Source organism: Sus scrofa, chromosome 3, assembly GCF_000003025.6.
Source record: "Sus scrofa isolate TJ Tabasco breed Duroc chromosome 3, Sscrofa11.1, whole genome shotgun sequence".
In the NCBI taxonomy this organism is placed as follows: domain Eukaryota; kingdom Metazoa; phylum Chordata; class Mammalia; order Artiodactyla; family Suidae; genus Sus; species Sus scrofa.
The window spans coordinates 117491694-117516086 of record NC_010445.4 but is presented as its reverse complement, the minus strand read 5'-3'; the positions used below and the strand labels follow the sequence as shown (position 1 = coordinate 117516086).

General features: G+C 38.0%; 1 protein-coding gene across 5 annotated transcripts in view; it reads right to left on the bottom strand.

The window, feature by feature from the left end:
• Positions 1 to 24393, bottom strand: part of LDAH (lipid droplet associated hydrolase) — a 111628-nt gene that overhangs the window by 59336 nt on the left and 27899 nt on the right. For 4 of the 5 annotated variants that reach the window (XM_005662712.3, XM_013996307.2, XM_013996308.2 and 1 more), the window contains one exon: positions 12600 to 12769. In XM_005662712.3, the coding sequence (XP_005662769.1) occupies positions 12600 to 12769 (170 nt within the window). Of the gene's footprint in view, positions 1 to 1949; positions 3501 to 12599; positions 12770 to 24393 lie in introns of those variants that run through there. The other variant, XM_013996309.2, reaches the window with a different exon arrangement.

The following is a 24393-nucleotide window of genomic DNA, read 5'->3' as shown; positions in this document are numbered from 1 at the left end:
GGTATGAGAAGACAGAGCTGAATGAGCAAGGACAGATTAAATTGTCCACAACACCTCAGAACATTCTACATTCCAAGCTTTTGGAAAAAGTTCTAGTTTCAAACTAGAGCATACACCAGATTTACCTACAGCACTTGTTAAAACACTGTGTGCCGGGTTTAGGTTTCTGTAAGTCTGGGTGGGGCCCAATATTTTGCATTTCTAACAAGATCCCAGGTGATGCTGATACTGCCTGAGAACTACTGGCTCAGATTTTTGAATTGCTGCCTTATGTCATCACATAGATCCTACTCCCAACTCCTCCTGGGCCAGGAAGAGGTGGTGATAAAATGTGTTTAGGCAGTAAGTGTAAGGCTTTCTCTGGCTAGTAGCCACTTTACTTCATTTTCCTTACCTCTCCCTTTAAACATATCAAACTCCCAATGTATATTGCACTTTTCAGAGGATGTGGGGAATTTTCCATATTTTCTGACAGTATATCATGGATACGTAACTATTAAAATGGCTCAATATTTAAATCTGAACAGTGTTCAGAAATTCTCAGATGAAACACATTAGATAAAGTACTAAGTATTAACATGCATGAAGAATGTTCTATTATAAACCCCTGTTTTCACTTTCTTGCAGCTTTCCAAAAAATTAGCTCTTTGTGGTGAAATTTTCCATGCTTGGTTTCAGCCCAAAGGTGATTTTTTTTTTTTTTTGCAAAGTTTGAGAAAAATATATTAAATAGTTTTCAAGTTATGAAAAGATGAAAAAAGCCCACACAATTTTTCCACTTTGAAAGCAATTTCAGGATTTTTTTAAAATAAGCAGATAACTAAAAAATGGCTGAAGTTGAAAAGTTGAAACTTTCCATGTGTCTAGTTTCAGCAAGGTAATCTGTGATATTCAGAAAAGACAACGTGTGTGTATACACATAAACAGATATGTTAATATATTTAAATAAATGCATCGGTTAATTACAAAAATAGCACTTCAGCATACTGAAAACAGACTTTCCTCAGAGGAGAGATGTGCTGTTTTCTACAATGGAGTGTCTTTCACAAACCAAGGTAGCTGTTGACTGCCTGACCATTGCAGTTTTCACACACCGGGGTTCACTAACGGGTCATTGGACACAACTGCAGAATCCTCCAGTTCCCTTCATGCTCTAAGCTCAATTACAGGATTCTGATTCACTGTTGTCTGAGGTTAATTTCTGCCCTTGGCCCTGCCTCACGACCACCTCCCTTGATCTATGCTCCAGGACACTCAGACCTGTTCTCCTTTCTCCCAGTTCTCTCTGACCTGCCCCAAGTGCGTTCACCCACTTCCCGCAAAAACCCTCCCTGTTTATTTGAAGAACTCAAGTCTTAAAGGAATAAGAGTAGAAACTTTAAGTTTAGGTCAAATAGGTTTTGATGGTTTGTCAAAGTAACTTACTCTAATTATCTACAATTTTAACCTTCCTAACTCACCTGAAGGCCAGTGATGGAAATGTGACAGCACAGACTGCAGAGTCCTGGTTCTGCCATTTACTAGCTACCTAACGTAAGGATAGAAGACTCATAAGGACTTGGAACTTTGGTCTCATCTGTAAAATGGGAAAAATTAGGTTGTTACATGACCTTGTTACAACATGTGAGCATGTTTTGTTTTCAAGTGTGCAGGCTTAAAAGACAACAAGAAGGAAACCTCTCCAACAAACATTCCCATTTCTCTTTGATTTTCTGCATCTCTCTCTGCATGGGTTATTCCTCTCAGCATAACCTAAATTCTCTCCCACTTAGGAATTTGGGCTTAATAGATGCAAACTATTGCCTTTGGAGTGGATAAGCAATGAGATCCTGCTGTATAGCACTGGGAACCATATATAGTCACTTGTGATGGAACATGATGGAAGATAAAGTGAGAAAAAGAATATATATATATATATATATATATATATATATATATATGTATGACTGGGTCACTTTGCTGTACAGTAGAAACTGACAGAACACTATAAACCAACTATAACGGAAAAAATAAAAATCATTAAAAAAATTCTCTCCCACTTATACAGAAAAGATGTTTCCTCGACCAACTTCTCCAAGTTATCATCTTGTCTTCTGCCCTTTACTGGCCAATTCCTGGATCACCCAATTTCCTGCAACACCCAATTTCCTGCAACCTCCTTCTTCCATTATTTCACTAAAAATGTTCTGTTCCAGGCCATCACTGACCTTCCAATTACCAAGATCAGAAGGCTTAGGTTCTTCTTCTCTTCAATTTTTTTTTTTTTTTTGCTTTTTAGGGCCACACCTGTGGCATAGGAAGTTCCCAGGATAGGGGTCAAATCTGAGCTGCAGCTGCTGGCCTACACCACAGCCACAGCAATGCCAGATCCAAGCTGTGTCTGTGACCTACACCACAGCTCATGGCAATGCTGGATCCTTAACCCACTGGGTGGGGCCAGGGATTGAACATGCATCCTCATGGATCTTAGGTTCGTTACCACTGAGCCACACGGGAACTCCTTCGATCTTTGTTATACTCAGTTCCTTTACCTTGTTCCATTTATCTATTTCTATATAACACACCATTCCCAAAACTTATGGTTTGGAACCACTGATTATTCTTTCTGATTCTGTGGGTCAGGAATTCAAAGAGGACACAGCTAGACTTCTGCTCCATATGGCAGTGGCTCTGGGCACTCACTTGGCTACATTCGGTAGCAGATGGGATAGGCTGTAAAGTCCAAGAAGGTTTCACTCACATCTGGTTCCTCATGATCCTCCTATGTGGCTGGCCTGGGCTTCTCGCAGCATGGTGGTCTCAGGGTTGCTGGACTTCTGATTTGAGAGCTGGCTTCCAAGAAGGAGAAAATAGAAGCTCCCAGTCCTCTTAAGGCCTGGGTTTGGAAGCACTAGAATATCACCTCCACCACATCCCACTGGCGAAACCAAGTCACATGCCCAGCCCAAAGTCAAAGGGGAAAGGAGAGAGACTTCACCTCCCGAGAGAGGAATGGCAAGGAATCTGACCATCCTTAATCTACCATATCTATGCCTTTCTAGACATTCTTTCTCTTTTCCTAGCTTCGTAGTATACTCTAGTCTAGGTTAATGACTTTCAAATGTTTTACTTTGACCCACAGTAACATATACGTATACTCTGCATTGTAATCTAGGATATCAATACACACTCATACAAAGCAAAATAAAAGAGTCCACAATATATACCTTTTTAACAATAGGATATACTCTAATATTTTCTATTCTACTCTATTTTACTTTACTTTTTAAAAAATGCAGTTTTATTATTTACAGACCATAGGCTTCCCTTCCCTGAAGATTAAACTTCACGACCTCACTGTTGGTAGACTTGGTCATGCGACTTGCTCTGTCTAATGCAGGATGAGGAGTGACAAATGTCACTTCCAGGCAGAGGTTTTAAAATGCAGTATGTGATTCACTGTTTCCTTTTTATTCTCTGCTGTGAGACCGACTATTCCAGCTACTCCATCGGCCTGGATTCTGGAATAAGAGCACAAGGAGAGAACTACATGCGGGCAACTTACTGTCAAAGGACTTATATCACAAGTCATAAACAAAGCTTCGTTGTTAAAAGCCACTAACCCTGTGCTATGATGGCAGAGTCCACCCTATTTGACTAATCCACTGGTTGCAACCCACTGAAGTGAATTCAGGACCCATTAGTAGATTGCCGCCCATAGACTAGAAAATTATGACACCTTTTGCCTTCTTCTCTGCTTCGTCCTCTTCATCCTCCTTCCCACCAAATGAAGTCATTCCCCCAATATAAGTCTATGACCTGTTTCTTTTCTTTCTGAACAATTTCCCTGGGCAGATCCCATATAGTGTTTCCATGATTTCTCACTGGACTAGCGAACTTGCCTACCACTTGGTGGTTCACTTTCTATTCTACACGCTCTCATTTCATTTTATTCTACACTCTCTCTCTCATTCCATTTTTCTTTTCACTGAGACGTTAGCTTTACCCGATGCATGACTATTATTATCTCAGATCCTTCAGTGGCTCCTTGCTGTCCAGAAAACAGAGTCCAAACTTTCTTGCCCCTCCACTCCATCAGCCTAGGTTCTCCTACCCACGGTTCCCTTCTTGCACACTGTGCTGCATACAGAGCAGACTACCCACTGCTGTACATGTGCCCAGTGATAAAAACCCTTTTTCATAGACTTTCTACCGCTTAGGATGCATAGCAACCCTGCCATCCCCTGCAAACCCCATCAAATCCTCTGTTTTAAATCCTTCTAAATACTGACTCCTCCTTCCTCTGTTCAATACCACCTCTTCCATGGTATGTTTTCTGATCCTCCCAGTGAGATGCTACCTCTCTTTTCAAAACACTCAAAGCTTCGTGGTACTTCCTCATTTCTGCCTTTTATTTCTTATCAATTGATCTAGGGGCAGAACTGTGACAACAGTTACTCTGACAAATAAATTATCTCCTATTCTTCCCCTACCTCCAGACTATGCTGGCAATTGAACACAACCTTGTGACGTGTATAAATGTTTCTCACAAGCATGTCTCACTGACTGCAGATGTGCAGAATAGTGTAAGTATACCACAATCTCAAAATCTCTTTACTTTCAGAATATTCGAATTAATTTTTTTCCTAATCTAGACAAGATATACTCCTGAATCAAAACATATGTGATCTAACATGCTATTTTAACTTTCAGTAGTTTTTCAAGCTTCTTAGTTGTACTTGTGGGTATGTTTTGAATCTCTAAAATTTTGAGTATCTACACTATCACCACACTGGGGATACCCAAAGAAACAAATGAAAGAAGTTTTGTTACTGCTGTAATAACAAAATTCTTTTACTTAATTCTGTCAATTTTACTCTTGTATCTTCGTTTAAGATGTATTCATTCTTACTGGAGACAAAACTCTAACATGGTTATCTATTCTCTGCAGAAAATTAGTAGCAACGAAGTACAAATAGGGAAGAGAAATGGCACCTAACATTGAGGGAGGAGACCAAAAAACTATAAAATAAACAGGCATGAGAATTCTTTTTTTTACAAAAGCACTATGATCTAAGAAATTTCAGGACACAGGCAAAATCCCTGTAATTGTATTTTACTGTAGTACAATAACTGTATGAAAATGATGTCTTTGAATCATTAGGAAAAAATTCTTCCATAATCAACATGTACTGCTGAAAAAGGTAGATAGGCAAAAAGTACATTTTGGACAAAATTTTACCCAACTGGATAAAATAAGTCTGAGGCTTAAAGGAGTAAGGTTAAGTAATCTGGAAATTTCATTTAGAGAGAAGGTATTTTTGCCAACCAGGCAGACAAAGGAAGCTCTATGTTATTGTGCATTTTTCCCAAGGAAGGCCAAATAATATAAAAAATTAAATTTTGAAGGATCTGTCTGATAGCCCTGGAAGGGGAGGAAGTGTTATATAATTAAATGCCATATAAATCCTTAGAGGAAAATAACAGTTAAATTACTTGAATTTCACTTCATGACTCAGTGAAGAGATGAGTTTAAGAATCGAAGGCTTTCAACTCCCAACCTTGAGCAACTGTTTACACAAACAATTTACTGGGAAAATCAGATGGCACATAAACATATAGAGAGGACTGATGTTGAAGGAAAGGAGATTCTAGATAGTGGGGTTAAGATGACTATCTTTTGTTCCCGTGTCACCCCCTTCTGCCTCAAATTGCTAGGGTAGTATTCACGGGATCTCCTTCCTATTCCTGGAGCTACACAGTAATGAGTCACATGAAGCCAGCTGTGTACAGTCCAGGAACGTGCCACACACTATCAGTAGGCTCTGCCACTAACAAAAGGTCGAAAGAGCCATCAGATATTTTCTTAGATTCTCTTTGTACCCACAGCTAATATAACCATACCCATCCCTAGACCCGGACAGAGCCAAGACTGAATCCTGGCAAGGTACTTTCCTTTCAGTTTCTACCTGTAAAATTAAAGATGGGAGTAGACTGTCTCTACAGAGCCCATGAATCTGAAAATGTGTTTATAATTTTAAGTCATTATAGTACTATTTAAAAATCTTCCAGGGAGTTCCCTGGTGGCCTAGTGGTTAAGGATTTGGCATTGTCACTGCTATGGTAAGGGTTCGATCCCTGACCCAAGAACATCCACATGCCATAGACACAGCCAAACAATTTTTTTTAAGTAAAAATAAAAATCTTCCAATTATAGTCTTTTTGAATTTTTTTATTCTTTTCTTTCTTTCTTCTTCCTTCCTTCCTTCCTTTCTTTCTTTTAAGGGACGCACCTGTGGCATATGGAGGTTCCCAATGAGGGGTCAAATCAGAGCTATAGCTGCCTGCCTACACCACAGCCACAGCAATACGGGATCCAAGCCATGTCTGCAATCTATGCCACAGCTTACAGCAATGCTGGATCCTTAACCCACTGAGCGAGGCCAGGTATTGAACCTGCATCTTCATGGTTACTAGTCGGATTCGTTTCCATTAAGCCACGACGGGAACGCCCTTCAATTCTTTATTCTGAACATTATTGTCAAAATATATAAAGACTTTCCATAATTCTAAGTACCAAATTTGCTTAAACAAAATTTTTAATACCAGATTTTTAAGAGCCAATTATTTTCTTTAGTATATTAAAATATAGGTCAGACATTATGTCTAAAATATGCAGTAACTCTTAAAATTATTTTAAGACCAAAGTTTCCTATAATTGGTTACAAAAATATTATAAAGAATTGAAACAAAATAAAACCAAATAAACCAGCTACTAAACTACACATATGTCTTCAAAATCTTATGGGAGTCAAATATTCCAGTAAAAATAACAGAAGAAATGGAAACACAAGTTTCTTATTATCACACTTCATATGTTATAAAACCTAACAGCTAACTTATTTTTGGCAAAATGATTAGGGGTTGCAACACTCTGGCTAACACAAACTTATTTGATTGTCAAATGCATCTTAAATGGAGCGTGTCATGCTAACTTCAGACATGCAGGCACTGTGCCGTCTCAGAGTAGCCCAGAGACACTGAAATTTCAACACTTCAGCAGGGATCATACCGCCGATATTAACTGGGCCAGGTGTTTAAAGAGGGGTGGGGGGGGGACTTCAGCCATGTGGTTAATTGAAACCAGATAAAGCTTTTGAATAATAAAAAAAATCATACAGATGTTCACCCTCTTCCCCGGGTGACCTTTATAGACAATTTATTGCACGCGTTATTTTCTAGAGTACGCCCCTTTAAAGAAAACACAGTTTCTCATGTCTCTCTGAAAACTCTGTAATCACAGTATGAGTTATGTCTCCACAATCAGACTAGGTTAAGCTCATGTTTCATCTGCCCTTTCCCTTTTCACCACTGTTCCTGCAAGGGCAAGAACATCTGTAAGCAGAGCAATCTTTAAAGCTGAGGAAGCTCTAAGAAGCTACGTTAACCTTAAGACGCATTGTACTTCTTTTCCAGCAGACATTGTGAATGCAAGCCAAAATAGAGAGATAGGTTCAAAAGAAATGTGTTGAACAACTGTTTTCAAATATGCACAAGAGAAATTATACATTACATGCAGAATGGATGTGGAGAGAACAAACAAAAACCAAAAGGAAAGATCTCTGATTAAGTTAAACTGTGAAGGATTCAGAAATGGATATTTTCTTCCCTATGTTTACAGAATAGTGTATTTGTCAGGGTTCTCAAGAGAAACAAAATCCATACATATATGGATATAGATAAAAGAACATGTATTATAGGAATTGGCTCACACAATTATGGAGATCCAGCTGTATACTTCAGTCCCAGTTCAAAGATCTGAGAACCATGGGGAGAGATCAGGCCAAAGGCTTGAGAGCCTGGAACTCCAGCGTTGGAGGGCAGGAGAAAACTGGCTGTCTCAGCTCAAGAAGAGAGAGAACAAATCTGCCCTTTGGGGGGAGTTTTTGTTCCATGCCCTCAACAGATTGGACGACATCCGCCCAAAATGGTGAGGGCAGATCTTTTTTATTCGCTCTGATTCAAATGCTAATTTCCTCCAGAAACATCCTCACAGACTAACTCAGAAGGGTTTTACCAGCTGAGTATCCCTTGGCTCAAACAGGATGACATCTAAAATTAACCAACACAAATAATAATGCTGTTGTTATTTCAAATATGCAAGTATCTTTAAAATGTTTTCAAAGCTTTTTAAACAATTAGAACGACTAATAATCAAAAATTGTATTTCATTATCAGTTTGCTGTATTTTATTTGACAGGACCAGGTCACTTCCTCCATCAGGAAATAAATTCAGTATTTTAGTTTATTTGCATATCTATACATATACATGCTCGGTGGTGAAAACCACACAAGTGAAATCCTAACTGCAGTAGTAGTGGGGTAGGCAGTTTCTGATACGACTCTCAGTGATCCTCACCTTCTAATACTCATGCTTTGGTGTCATCTGCTTCCCTTGAGTATGGGCTGGACCTAGTGAACTCTTTCCAACGAGCAGAATATGGTAAAAGTAATGAGACATCATTCTGTAACTGGGTTACAGTCTGTGACTTCCATCTTGCCCGCAGACTCTTTCTCTGGCTCTTCTCCTATACTGGCTCTGATGGCACAAGTTACAAGGGGCCACATTCTAAGGAACTAAGGGTGGCCTCTACCCAACTACCAGGGATAAACCAAGGACCCTGGTCCAGCAACCCTTGAGGGAGTGAACCTGGAAGCAGATTCTTCTCAACTGAAATCTTCACATGAGATTATAGGCCTGGACGACACTTTGATTACAGTCTTATAAGAGATCCTGAACCAGAGGACCCAAGTTGTGGCCAGATCCCAGATCCACAAAAACTGAGAGAATAAGAGTATGCATCATTTTACACTATTAAGTTTTGACGTTAAATTATTACATAAATTACTGTATATAATCTATAGATTACTAATATAGTAGTTAAACTAATGACTGAGCCTGTGATTCCATTGTCATTTCCATTATAATAATAATAGCTAATACTTCTATGGTACTCTTAAGTTTCAGGCACTATTCTTAATTCTTTATATAATTCCTCACAAAAATCCTTTCAAGAACATATTGTTATCGGAGTTCCCATTGTGGCGCAGTGGTTAATGAATCCGACTAGGAACCATGAGGTTGTGGGTTCAATCCCTGCCCTTGCTCAGTGGGTTAAGGATCTGGTGTTGCCGTGAGCCGTGGGGTAGGTTGCAGACGTGGCTTGGATACCGCGTTGCTGTGGCTCTGGTGTAGGCTGGTGGCTATAGCTCCAATCCGACCCCTAGCCTGGGAACCTCCATATGCCAAAAGAGCGGCCCAAGAAAATGGCAAAAAAAAGACAACCCCCCCGAAAAAAAACATATTATTATCTCTGTTTTACAGATGAGGAAACAAAGGTACTGAGAGACTCAATAACTTGCTCAAGGTCACACAAAGTATGACAGCAAGTATTTGAACTTAGGTGTCTTGGCTCTAGAGTGAGGGTTCATAGCTACTGGGCAAAGAGAACTGTAAGTGCTAGGACTGGATGCTATAAAGACAGTAACCTCATAACAAGATGCCAGAGGAGCTTTAGAGGCACAATAGAGATCAGAAGCTACGCCAAAGGCTAAAAACAAAAGGAAAGCCTGCTTTCTGATTAAGATGCCTTACCTAGGCAGGAAAAAAAAAAAAGTAGAAGCAATATGAATTGTGAATGGAATGTGATCTAGAATTTACTGAATTTACATTTAGAAATGAGAAATACATTTTCTTATATCCACTATAATAAACTAACAGCCTCCATTTGGTATTAAAAACCACACCCAGGAAGGTTATAGTAGTACTTTTCCCAAAGGCAATTATAATACGTAAGAAGTGTATCAAGCTGGAAGGAGCAAATTCCTAGTGAGCTCCCAGACTCCACTGAAAATATTTTATCACATGGAGTGAGAAAATCAATATCCTAGGATAGGGAGAGTCTAGGAAGAGGTCACTTCCTAACTTGCCTTCAGATTACCAGGTTACACAGCACTCTTTCACACTCTAACTCACCCTCTGTTTGCATAAGATGATTATACCACCAAATGCAATCTACAGATTCAATGCAATCCCTATCAAATTATCAAGGATATTTTTCACTGAACTAGAACAAAATACTTTAAAGTCTGTTCGGAAGCACAAAAGACCCAGAACAGCCAAAGCCATCCTGAGAAAGAAATATGGAGCTGGAGGAATCAGGTGCCCTGAGTTCAGACTATACTACAAAGATACAGTCATCAAAACAGTGCAGTACTGGCACAAAACCAGAAATATAGATCAGTGGAAGAGAAAAGAAAACACAGAATTAAACCCATGCACCTACGTCTAATCTATGCACCTACTACTAATCTATGACAAAGAAGGCAAGAAAATACAATGGAGAAAAGACAATCCCTTCAACAAGTGGCTGGAAAAATTGGACAGCTACATGTAAAAGAACAAAATTAGAACACTCCCTAATACCATACAAAAAAATAAACTCAAAATGGATTAAAGCCTAAATACACGCTAGATACTTAAAACTCTTAGAGGAAAACGTAGGCTGAACACTCTCTGACATAAATCACAGCAAAATCTTCTCAGATCCACCTCCTAGAGTGATGACAATAAAAACAAAAATAAACAAATGGGACCTAATTAAACTTAAAAGCAAAGAAACCCGAAACAAAACAAAAACACAACCCACAGAATGAGAGAAAATATTTGCAAATGAAGTGACTGACAAGGGATTAATCTCCAAAATATATAAAAACCTCCTGCAGCTCAATACCAAAAATGCAAACAACCCTATCAAAAAATTGGCAGAAGATCTAAACAGACAATTCTGCAAAGAAGACATACGGATGGCCAAAAAACACATGAAAAAATATTTAACTTCACTAATTACTAGGGACATGCAAATTAAAACTATGAGATACCACCTTACACCAGTCAGAATGGCCATCATCAAAAATTCTACAAACAGTAAACGCTGGGAGGGTGTGGAGAAAAGGGAAGCCCCTAACACTGTTGATGGGAAAGTTAATTGGTGTAACCACTATGGAAAACAATATGGAGATTCCTTAAAAAAACTAAAAACAGAATTACCATTTGATTTATCAATCCCACTCCTGGGCACCTATCCAGAGAAAACCATGACTTTAAAAGACACATGTACCCCAGTGTTCACGGCAGCACTATAAATAATAGCCAACACATGGAAGTAACCTAAATGTCCATCCACAGAGTAGTGGATAAAGAAGATGTGGTACATATACGCAATGGAATATCACTCAGCCATAAAAAGGAATGAAATAATGGCATTTGCAGTAGCATGGATGGATCTAGAAATTATCATGCTAAGTGAAGTAAATCAGAAACAGAAAAACACATACTATATGAAGTCACTTATATGTGGAATCTAAAATACGACAGAAATGAACTTATCTATGAACAGAAACAGACTCACAGACATAGAGAACAGACTTGTGGTTGCCAAGGTAGAGGGGGAGCAGGGGAGGACTGGATTGGGACTGGGGGATTAACAGATGCAAACTATTATACATAGAATGGATAAACAACAAAGTCCTACTGTATAGTACAGGGAACTATTTTCAATGTCCTGAATAAACCACAATGGAAAAGAAAAAAACCAAGAAACAAAAAACGATAGCATTAGTAGTTATGACCCCTACGAGTTATTCTGTCTGCACCATTAGACTTAAGGCTCCCTTACTTCAGAGACCATTGTATTCACTGGGACGTCTTCAAAGCACAGCCAGAGGCTTGATATACACCAAGTGCTTAATACGTTTGTTGAATGAAGAAATAATTAATGTTGAGTATCGCATCCATTCAATGGGTCGTTTCAATTGTCTATGTCAGTGAAAGTATGAGGTTTGTTTTGTTTTGAAGTGTTTTAAAGTTCACTAGCTTTCCTGGCACTTTAAATAAGTCTTTATGTCTCCGGTGTCTCACTTAACATCTGGCACATAATGGCACCCAGTAAGTGTTTGTGAATGAATGAAGGAACAGATGAGTAAATGAGTGTCTCAAAAAGGCTGCCGAACTATAGAAAAGGTAAGATTCAGACTTAGTGTTCCTGAAGGTGGAGTGTTCCTTAAGAACACCTGTTTGCCTATCAATAGTGGTGATGATAAATTTTCCTCCTTTTGAAAGGAGGCAAGAATATTTGCACAATACTCTCCTTCCTAGACAGGATTCTTGACTAGGTCTTAGGTGGTGACTGCTCTTAAAGATTCCTTTACAAGAGACAGCAAGTTTATATGTAACTTAAGAACTCCAGATAACCCTAGACTAAAAGGCACTTATTTGAATATAATATTGTAAATTTAAATATACTTCCATTTTTTTTTTTTTTTTAAAGGGCATTTGTTTCTAAAATCCCTGCCTCCTTCAGCATTAACATTACGGGAACTGCATGAACATACACTCACACAGGCCCACAATAATATAGAGATGAGGATAAGGCAACTACTAAGTATCCTTCTCTGTGTTCTATTTATCAATTGAACAAGAGACAAAAAAGCAAAGGAAGTCAGAGTATTTATGCAAGGGCACAATCAAGCACCTACAGTCACCCCTGAGGAGTACTTACTGGGAGCTCAGGGCCATGCTTCAAAATCTGAAGGGAAATATAGCAGCCTATAGAATGGCCGATGACCACAAGTTTCATTTCCTTTGGCACATGAGTTCTCAGGAAAGCTAATTTGTGTTCGACTTGACCACGGAGTCCATAGATGTCCTTAATTTCTTGAGCATTTGGATCTAAAAGCAAAAACGTGAAAGTGAAAGTAACTGCTTCATTGGGAAAAACATATGGAAAAAAACCCCAAGAACAATAGTAGTAGTTATCTTTCCGAAAATTTTTTTTTTTTTTTTTAGTTTCCCAACCACTGTGGATACATCTACACTTCCCCCTGGGCCCTGCTTGCAGCGCATGGAAGGCCAGGGACTGAACCTGAGCCACAGCAGCGACAACGCTAGATCCTTAACCTGATAGGCTACCTACCAGGGGACCATTATTCCTCCCAGTAGTTAACATTTTTGAAAGCCTACCACGTGTAAGCCATAGCGTTAGCACTTTAAATGCTATCCATCAATCTCTCACAATAGCCCTGGAAAAGAAGTATTCTCATCTTCATTTTACAAATGAAAATCCCAAAGCTCCCAGATAATAGGTGACAGACTGGCAGTTACGTACTTATTAAGTGAGACAGCGAACTTCAAATCCAGGTCTCTCTGTCCTCAAAGCCCATGACCTCTCAAGTATTCCATGAACTACTGCTGATTTAGGCCAGCAGTTCTCAAACTTAAGCATGCATCCCGAATCCTCTGGAAGGCTTGTTAAAACAATGATTGCTAGGACCCACCACCAGTCTGATTCAGTAGGTCTGGGCTGGAACCCAAAAATTCTAATTTCTAAGTTTCCAGGAGATGCTGATATTGCTGGTCCCAGGATCACACACTGAAAACCTCTAGTTAGGCTAAGTTATATGATTAATAGACAACCAAGAAAATCCATGACACTACTCCATTATTTTAGATAATCTTTGTTTGTTTAAAGACTGAAAGACTTAAGTAGAAATGTTTTAAACTGTTCCTTTTAACCAGCACAGTCCTGACTTGAAATATCCTTTCTTCCTTTCACAAATGAATTGTCTCCTAGAGTCTTCAAGATCTAATTAAAATTTTATCTAGGTTACCTTCAAGAAAAAGGAATGAGCCTTCCTTTGTGCTTAACAAGTATGCAATTTTTACTACAGCACTTTATCACACTTGTGTATCTATTTCCTCTCTTAGACTGTGAGCTCCTTGAAGGCAAGGTACATCTTTTCATCTCTGTGTCCTCTGTGACTAGTACACAGTAAATATTATTGTTGGATGAAAATATGAACTGACTAGACAATCTCTGAGGATGCTGCCAGCTCTAATATTCTACGAGCACAGAAAAACTTCAGTAGGTTTTCCCTATGAACATATATATATAACCCCGGTAACAGGGTATAACATTTCAGAATATCACAAGGCAGTCAATTGCTTTCCAAAACTTGAATCCCTGAGGAGTTCCCATTGTGGTTCAGCAGATTAAGAACCTGATGTTGTCTCTGTGAGGATGCAGGTTTGATCCCTGGCCTTGCTCAATGGGTTAAAGATCCAGCATTGCCATAAGCTGCTGCATAGGTCACAGACACGGTTCAGATCCAAGAAACTTCCATATGCTGCAGGTGTAGCCGTAGGAGAAAAAAAAAAGAAAAGAAAAATTGAATCACTGGAATACTAAATGTATTGCCTTCATGATTCCTGCAAGGTACTGAGGCAAACTATAATGAGCCATAATGTGGCTCATTCAAAAGGCACCCAAAACTTATTATGAAGGACTATTCTTCAGTTTTATCTGTACATGCTGTTTTGTTTTTTTTTCCTTCAGGGCTCAGGCCCCCCCACCCTTATTATTTGGGCTAACTCCTCTTCATCCTTCAAACTCTCAACAAGTGTTATCTCCTCTGAGAAGCCTTTTTATAATTCAGTAGATGAGGAATAAAGTAGCCTTCTTTTCAGTTTCCACAACATCCTGTTTACCTCACCACACTACTCCAAATTTATTCCTACTTCACAATTCACGTCTTACTTAACTCTCCCCAGTGCCTGTCATAAGCACTTCTGAAGTACTTTCTATTGGCTTAATGAGGCTTAGTTCCATATTCCAGTGGTACTGCCGATCTCCCAGGTGAGACATGTTCTGCTCTAATCCTTCTTCCCAGGTCAGCCTAGAATTCATCCTACATACAACAAGGAAGTTCAGCATAATACAGAATTAGGGAGAGATAGAATCTGGAAATTTGACTTTGGTAGGGCTTCCGACAGCTCTGGATCCAAATTTTTGTTTATTTAATATCTACTTAATGTTTGACTTGTTTACACTACATTACTCTCACATATCTTCTCTGATCACTCTATCCAGGATACCCCAAACAAATGCCTATAATATTTGCAACCCAAATTCTTTCTCTCTCAAACAGACAACTTTTGAAAATGTTGAAGTTTTCCTTTCACTGGCAAAGTATGGTGGAGTACAAGGATCATGGGCATTGGAGACAGATAAATCTGGTTCCAAATCCAGTCGAGCACCATACTAGCCATGTGACTCAGGCAAATCCTTTAACCTCAGGATTCAATTTCCTTATATATAAAATAGAGACAAGTCTGTTCTCCAAGTCCATGAGTTTCTTAACAGACTTGTGGTTGCCAAGGGGGACGGGGAGGGAGGGGGAGTGGGATGGATTGGGAGTTTGGAGCTAATAGATGAAATCTATAGTATTTGGAGTGGATAAGCAATGAGCTCCTGCTGTATAGCTCAGGGAACTATATCTAGTCACTTGTGATGGAACATGATGGAGGATAATGTAAGAAAAAGAATATATATATGTATGACTAGGTCACTTTGCTGTGCAGTAGAAATCCACAGAACACTATAAACCAACTATAATGGAAGATATTAAAACCTTAAAAAAATTTAAAAAATAAATAAGTAAAACAGAGACAGCGATTCTATTCTCCTGAGAATGTTGTTTTCATTAACACTTTAAGGCACACACGAAGTGTCTGGCATAAACTACTTGAGAAATGAAACTTATGATTGCTAGCACTTGAAATTCCCGTCATTTAAGTCCTCCCTCAAAAATATACCAAGGACATTTATATGGTTAGAGCAAAGCGAAAGAAAAGGGGCTGAATACAATAAACATTTTAGATCTTCACCGATACTAGAAATAAGGCCCTAAAACATATTTCAGATGAACTTTAACATGATAATTCAAATGATTATCGAAATGAATATTTTAGAGGTTAAGTTTGGCTTTACCTCTGGGAATTTCTCAGTAGATTTTCAAGATAAAAACATACTTCTTAGTGTTTCCTGAAGTAATAAGATTAATGGAGAAAGAACTTTCTGTAAATAAATAATCAATGATAGAAAATTTCACTGTGCTCCCTGGACATTATTTCACTAGCAAAAACTAAAGGTTAAAAGAATATCTATATACTTAACTGTATACTTTCCCATTATTATTTTAACATACTCTGAAAAAAATTCCAGGAATTATCAACTTAACTCTCCATAAAATACTATAAAAAAATCACATTCAATTGTGTCAAAATCAGAATAATATGGAAATGATTTATACTATTATTTTATAGGGAAAATGTACTCCAAGTTATAGTCAACTAAGTATATTTGGAACATAAACGGTTTCAAAATTGAAAACTGTCTGGATTAATAATAGATGGTAATCCAAATCACTGACTCTTTATCAATATATGGTCTTGAATTATCACAATAAATTATCATACTGACAATTTCCTTTTAGAACCTGAGCCTATTTCTCAGACCCATCTCAATGGAATTCACTTGACAGCTCATTTATTGATGCTAGAGTTTATTTCAAATGGTGTATATAATCTGGTCCGAAGTAGTTCTTTGAGGAATTACATAGTATCAGTACTTCACATTTACTTTTCAATTAGTTATTCAAATTGATTGATTCAGTTATTAAAATCCTGTCAATTTTGGATCAAAATATTATGCATCCTTTGTAGCTTCAAGACACAGGTAAATCTGATAATTATGATTTTCTTCCATTTTACATGAACTAAATTGACTGCTCTGACAGAAAATAGTGACTAATTGGCTCATGGTAACATTGAAAACAGAGACATAAATACAATATACCCCCTTGTCTTCAAGGAGCTCACAGTCTAATAAGAGAAAACAGAAATAGATAAAAACGCTATTACAAAACCCTGAAGTAAGTATATTTCAAGCATTTCCTTGAGAAGAGGGTTTTATTAAAGCACGATAGAAAGATAATGCTCTTTCGGATTCATAAAATGTACTGTGCCTTTCTCCAAGTAAACCAAGAGAGAGAACTGGAAAATACTATTTACTACATGTACATCATTATAATTTTATAATTTAAGATACCTATTTGAATATAATCATAATGGCCTAAGTTTCACAATATATATTTCAACACATACACACATTTTTATCTAGCTATGCAGTAAATATAAATGCGTTAAGTTTTACTATATATTGTCATACAAACAGTACTTACAAGTCTCTAATGACCACAGGCCTAATAAGACCAGAGATTAGAGCTACATGAACTTGCTGGTAGAAATGCGTCTGCAGATAATAACTCTAAATCTTACACTACAATTTCCTCAACTAGCTAAGTCTTCACCCTGCCTCCATTATTACTCCAAAGCTCTATTTTTTTTTTTTAAATGGCCACACCTGCCTTATATGAAGTTCCCAGGCTAGTGGTTAAATTGGAGCTGCAGCTAAGGCCACAGGCACAGCCACACTGGATCTGCAGCTTGCAGCAACACCAGCCCCTTAACCCACTGAGTGAGGCCAGGGATCAAACCTGCATCCTCAAGGAGACTACATTGGGTCCTTAAGCTGCTGAGCCACAAAGGGAACTCTCCAAAGCTATATCTTAATACTAACTTTAATTAAATAACTTACTTATGTAGATGAAAAGGATAAAAATGGTACTTCATATTTTAAAGAATTCTCTGAGCAAGATGAATATACAGTTTACTCTTTAGGTCAAGTTTTTAAAGCACACAAAACAATATCATATGTTGTTTACCAGTACACATACATAACTAAAAAGAAAAATGAAATTTACCCTGAGTTCATGATAGTGGAACATAAAAGTGTGAGGTGTTAATTTTAGACACTGTGATGGGTTCTGTGTCTGTTTGTGGTTATGGGAGAGTGAAGCAAATGAGGTGAGCCAGGAAGGTTGAGACAAGACCAAGCAGGAATCCTGAAGGACTCCAGACTTCACTGTGCAAGCAGTGAGAAGATCCCTGAGGCTCTCAAAGGGCAGGGCAATGATCTGGACTGTGTTAAGGGACATCAACCGCAGGGCTATTCTCCCTCCTCCTGCCCGGCTTCTCACTTCTGTCTTCCCTGAGAGTCTTAAGAGTTTGATTCTTAACTTCTTTTCCTGCTCTATCCTTTGGTTTTTCTGCTTCTTCTTCCTACCTCTTGAGAGACTTCCATGTCTATTTCTAGTGACTGTGAGCCCTGAGACTTAAGTGACTGATTGTCCCTGCTATGGGCTCATCTAGTCGTTCATGTAACCTCCATGTCCCTCTGCCAATCATAACCCTGGCAGGAGAAAGCTTTTCTGGCTTTCCTCCTTTCAGTTTGGGTACTGGCAAGGGAGTGGTTTGTTGATTCTTTGGATAAGCATGACCCAAATTCATCACGGAATCAGTTGAAAGAGTGTGTAAGTTTTTTAGCTAATGTTTTATCAGCTGAAACTAAACCACTATGATTTCTAGCTTTTATGTTACACTTTTTGAACAAATGACTTAAAATAGTTGATAATGAATCTGCCATCAAGTAAGCTGACTCCACGGCAAATCAAAGCCAGAAAGAGTTTATACTTCTAATTCCTCAAATTTTCTTTTCACACTTCTTTTTTTCCTTGAAAAACCCTCTTCTGACATTGGTGAACATCTGTTCTCCCAATTATACTCAATTTATGATTGTGATAATGTGGTGTAACTAGAATATTATTTCCAACTGTTCAAAATTTTAACATGTGCTAATATGAAGCAAAACATACTTTCAGCATTTGACGTGTGGTTATAGCTTATGTCCCTTCTCTCAATGACTACGTACCTTTCACACCATATTTTGCATGTCAGAAAACCTATACTTGAGAACAATAATCTTGGATGACGAGTAACATATCTGTCTTCCCTATCCCAAGCAATCAACTCTAACATGCATTTTCAAACTCCAGTATGTAAAACAGATGAAAGGAGAACTGTTCTGATCAAACAATTTGGGACTGGTGAAGCCCAGAACCCCACCTGCCCTTTGTAGAACTTCTGCGCTATTCCCAACAGAGATGGAAAATCACTAACCTACAAGGGAGAAACTTTTCTTTGTATACCACTGTAGCTCCACACATAATAGCCTAGTAGGTTGTCAATAAATCCTTGATGATAGATGAGTTGCCCTTTCACCCCTTCTAGAAACCACAGCTTCCTTTGGCCCGGTGGTGGCCCTTTGGGCTAATGCCTCTAGATGGCACTGTTCTCATAAGTAGCAAAGGACTCAGGCTCTAATTACTTAGTCATTAACTCAATAGCACACAAACAGCCTAAGTAATAAGCATATTCAAAATGAAGTTCTAAATAATAAGATGTCAATTTAAAACAAGAATTGAAGACATTTCCCAGAAATTCAGATACTCAACAGATACCTTCTACTGTTTTTCCCCACCAGTATTTACTGCTGAAGATCTATGGAAGTGGTTCTAAAAATTAAACCAGAACCAGCAGCATCAATGTTACCTTTAGACCTTGTTAAAAATGCAGATTCTCAGGAGTTCCTGTTGTGGCACAGCAGAAATGAATCTGACTAGTATCCATGAGGCTGCAGGTCTGATCCCTAGCCTCGCTCAGTGGGTAGGGGATCCGGCTCTGCAGTGAGCATTTTGACCCTTAGACTGGGAATTTCCATATGCAGTGGTGCAGCCTTAAAAAAAAAAAAAAAAAAAAAAAAAAGCAGATTCTCAGGTCCTCAGGTCGCTCCGCACTTCTACGGAATCAACAACTCAGGAGGTGGCCCCCAGTACTTTGTGTTTCAATAAATCCTCCAGGTGATTCTGATGCCTGCTGAAGTTGGAGAACGCCTGACGGGTTAATCTTTGAGTTTATTTTCAACTTGCGAAGTTGCTATTCACATTCTGTTCAACTTTGTTTTGTCTTCAGTATGACTTATGGGCCTTCGGTGATAACTGAGTTGGGTGTTGCTCTCATTAGGTAATTCAATATATAGCTTCTATTATGATGACCTCTCTCACTAAGGAAAGAATGTAGGAATAAGACATTGTAGCTAAGCATCATTAAGTCTGAACACCATAAAAGAGGAGGTATTATCCTCCATGCATGCCCAAAGCTATTCCCACCACTTCCTAGCTCCTTCTGTCTTTGGTTATCTCTTCTCTGACCAGAGTGAAGTTAACAGGCTGGCAGAACTGGCAGTTTTTCGAGATTTAGCATGTTAAAAATGAGCCTGTTTTCTAAGAATTATTTTAACACTTCTGTTTTCTAAAACCACATAAGATTCTAAGCAGGCATATAAATTTCCTATCAAAGGAAAAATTATGGTAGTAAACCCTAAAATTTCTTTGGGTATATGTGAAGAAGTAACTTAAAACAATAAAGATGTATCTTTTAAAATATTTCAAGATAGAGCAAGTATAAACTATATATTTGATTCACTTTCTTTTTGATTTTTATTTTCCATTATACTTGATTTACAGTGTTCTATCAATTTCTACTGTACAGCAGAGTGACCCAGTCATATATACATATGACTGGAATATATACATATATATTTCTTTTCTCACATTATTCTCCATCATGTTCCATCACAAGTGACTGGATAGAGTTCCCTGTGCTATACAGCACAATCTCATTGCTTATCCACACCAAATGTGATAATTTGCATCTATTAACCCCAGACTCCCAGTCCATCCCACTCCCTCCCTCTCCCCCTTGGCAACCACAAGTCTGTTCTCCAAGTCCGTGAGTTTCTTTTCTGTGGAAAGGTTCATTTGTGTCATACGTTAGATTCCAGATATAAGTGATATCATATGGTATTTGTCTTTCTCTTTCTGACTTACTTCATTTAGTATGAGAGTCTCTAGTTCCATCCATGTTGCTGCAAATGGAATTATTTTGTTCTTTTTTAGCCGAATAGTATTCCATTGTGTATATATACCACATCTTTTTAATCCATTCCTCTGTTGATGGACATTTAAGTTGTTTCCATGTCTTGGCTATTGTGAATAGTGCTGCAATGCATCATTTTCACTGAAAGTTTTGTGTGGATATATGCCCAAGAGTAGGATTGCTGGATCATATGGTAGTTGTATATTTAGTTTTCTGGGGTACCTCCATACTATTTTCCATAGTGGTTCTACCAATTTACATTCCCATCTACAGTGTAGGAGGGTTCCCTTTTCTCCACATCCTCTCCAGTATTTGTTATTTGTTGACTTGTTAATAATGGCCATTCTGACAGGTGAGAGGTGGTACCTCATAGTAGTTTTGATTTGCATTTCTCTAATAATCAGTGATACTGAGCATTTTTTTCATGTGCTTGTTGGCATCTGTACATCTTCTTCGGGGAAATGTCTATTCAGGCCTTTTGCCCATTTTTCAGTTGGGTTGTTGGGTTTTTTTGTGGTTGAGTTGTACAAGTTATTTGTATATTTTAGAGATTAAGCTCTTGTCAGTTGAATTGTTTGAAACTATTCTCTCCCATTTCATATGTTGTCTTTTTTTTTTTTTTTTTTTCTTTTAATGGTTTCTTCTGCTGTGCAAAAGCTTGTCAGTTTGATTAGGTCCCATTGGTTTACGGTTGACGTCAGAGAATGTTTTGCCAATGTCTCTTCTAGGAGTTTGATGGTGTCTTGCATTACATTTAAGTCTTTAAGCCATGTTGAGTTTATTTTTGTGCATGGTGTGAGGGTGTGTTCCAATTTCATTGATTTACATGCAGTTGTCCAACTTTCCCAGCACCACTTGCTGAAAAGACTTTTTCCCATTTTATATTCTTGCCTCCTTTGTCAAAAATTAATTGACTGTAGTTATCTGGGTTTATTTCTGGGTTCTCTATTCTGTTCCATTGGTCTGTATGCCTGTTTTGGTACCAGTACGACACTGTGTTTATTACTGTAGCTTTGTAAATATTGCGTGAAGTCTAGGAGAGTTATGCTTCCTGCTTGGTTTGTGTTCCTCAGGATTGCTTTGGCAATTTGGGGTCTTTTGTGGTTCCATATAAGTTTTTGGATTGTTTGCTCTAGTTCTGTGAAAAATGTCATGGGTAATTTGATAGGGATTGCATTGAATTCGTAGACTGCTTTGGATAGTATGGCCATTTTTATATTAATTCTTCCAACTCGGGGGCATGGAATATCTTTCTATTTCTCTGAATCTTCTTCAATTTTCTTCATTAATGTTTTATAGTTCTCAGCCTAGAAGTCTTTCACCTCCTAGGTCAGGTTTATTCCTAGGTATTTAATTTTTTTGGTTGTTGAGTTTATTTATTTATTTTTGTCTTTTTGCCATCTCTAGGGCCACTCCCGAGGCACATGGAGGTTCCCAGGCTAGGAGTCGAATCGGAGCTGTAGTTGCCAGCCTACACCAGGGCCACAGCAACTCAGGATCTGAGCTGCGTCTGCAACCTACACCATAGCTCACGGTAACGCCGGATCCTCAACCCACTGAGCAAGGCCAGGGATTGAACCGGCAACCCCATGGTTCCTAGCCGGATTCGTTAACCACTGTGCCATGACAGGAACTCCTGGTTGTAATTTTAAAAGGTATTATATTTTTATATTCCTTTTCTAATATTTCATTGTTAATATATTGAAATGCAACCAATTTTTGAATGTTGATTTTGTATCCTGTTACTTTGCTGAATTCATTGATCAGTTCGAGTAGTTTTGGGGTTGAGTCCTTAGGGTTTTTTATATATAGTATCATGTCATCTGTATTCAGTGACAATTCTACCTTTTCTCTTCCAATTTGGATACCTTTTATTTCTTCTGTCCAACTGCTATGGCTAGGACACTCTTATCTTGTTCCAGATTTTAGCAGGAAGGCTTTCAACTTTTCTCCATTGAGTATTATATTTGCTGTAGGTTTGTCATAAATGGCTTTTATTATGTTAAGGTATGTTCCCTCTATACCCACTTTGGTAAGAGTTTTTATCATGAATGGATGTTGGACTTTGTCAAGTGCTTTTTCTGCATCTATTGAGATGATCATGTGGTTTTGACTTTCCTTTTGTTAATGTGGTGTACGACACCAATTGATTTGCATATGATGAGAACTTGGAATGAATCCCATTTGGTCTTGATGTATGATCTTTTTAATATGTTGTTGGAGTCTGTTGGCTAAAATTTTGTTGAGAATTTTTGAGTCTATATTCATCAGAGATATTGGCCTATGATTTTCTTTTTTGGCAGTATTTTTGTCTGGTTTTGGTATTAGGGTGATGGTGGCTGCATAGAATGTCTTTGGGAGTGTTCTTCTTCAACCTTTTAGAAAAGTTTAAGAAGGATGGGTATAAGTTCTTTGTATGTTTGGTAGAATTCACTTGTGACGCCATCTGGTCCTGGACTTTTGTTTGTAGGGAGTATTTTTATTACATATTCAATTTCATTTCTAATGATTGGTCTGTTCAGTTGATCTATTTCTTCTTGATTCAGTTTTGGAGGCCTGTATGTCTCCAGAAAGTTGTCCGTTTCTTCTAGGTTTTCAAATTTGTTGGCATACAATTGTTCATAGTATTCTCTTATATAAGGTTTTTTTGTTTTGTTTTGTTTTGTTTTTTTGTATTTCCTCACTATCTACTAATATTTCTTTATCATTTCTTATTTTGTTTATTTGGGTTTTTTCACTCTCCTTGGTGAGTCTGGCCAGAGGTTTGTCAATTTTGTTTACCCTTTCAAAGAAGCAGCTCTTGGTTTCACTGATTTTTTTCTATTGCTTTTTGAATCTCTAGGTTATTGATTTCCTCTCTGATCTTTATGATTTCCTTCCTTCTGCTGACTTTAGGTTTTGTTTGTCTTTGAGGTGGTAGGTTAAGTTGTCAATTTGAGATTTTTCTTCTTTTTTGAGGAAGGCCTGTATCTCTATGAACTTCTCTCTAAGCACTGCATCCCATAGATTTTGAATGGTTGTGTCTTATCATTTGTCTCAAGGCATTTCAAAATTTCCTTTTGATTTCCTCATTGACCCACTGGTTTTTTAGTAGCATGTTGTTTAGTCTACATGTAGTCAGTTTTTTTTTTCATTTCTTTTCCTGTGGTTGTTTTCTAGTTTCATGCCATTGTGGTCAGAGAAGATAGCTGAAATAAGGTCTCAACTCTTAAATTTGTTGAGGTTAAACTTATGGTCTCCAGAGGAGACATTTTGGGGGGTGGGGGGATGTGCTTGGGTTGTGGGATGGAAATCCTGTGAAATTGGATTGTTATGATCATTATACAGCTACAGATATGATAAATTCATTTGAGTAATTAAAAAAAAAAAGAAAAAAAAATTGTTGAGGTTAGTTTTGTGCCCCAGTATGTGGTCAATCCTTGAGAATGTTCCATGTGCACTTGAAAAGAATGTATATTCTGATTTTTTTTTTGTATGTAATGTCCTAAAAATGTCAATGAAGTCTAACTTTTCTATTGTGTCATTTAGGACCTCTGTTGCCTTACTGATTTCTGTCTTGAGGATCTGTCCATTGATGTGAGTGGGGCTTTAAAGTCTCCTGCTATGATTGTATCCCCATC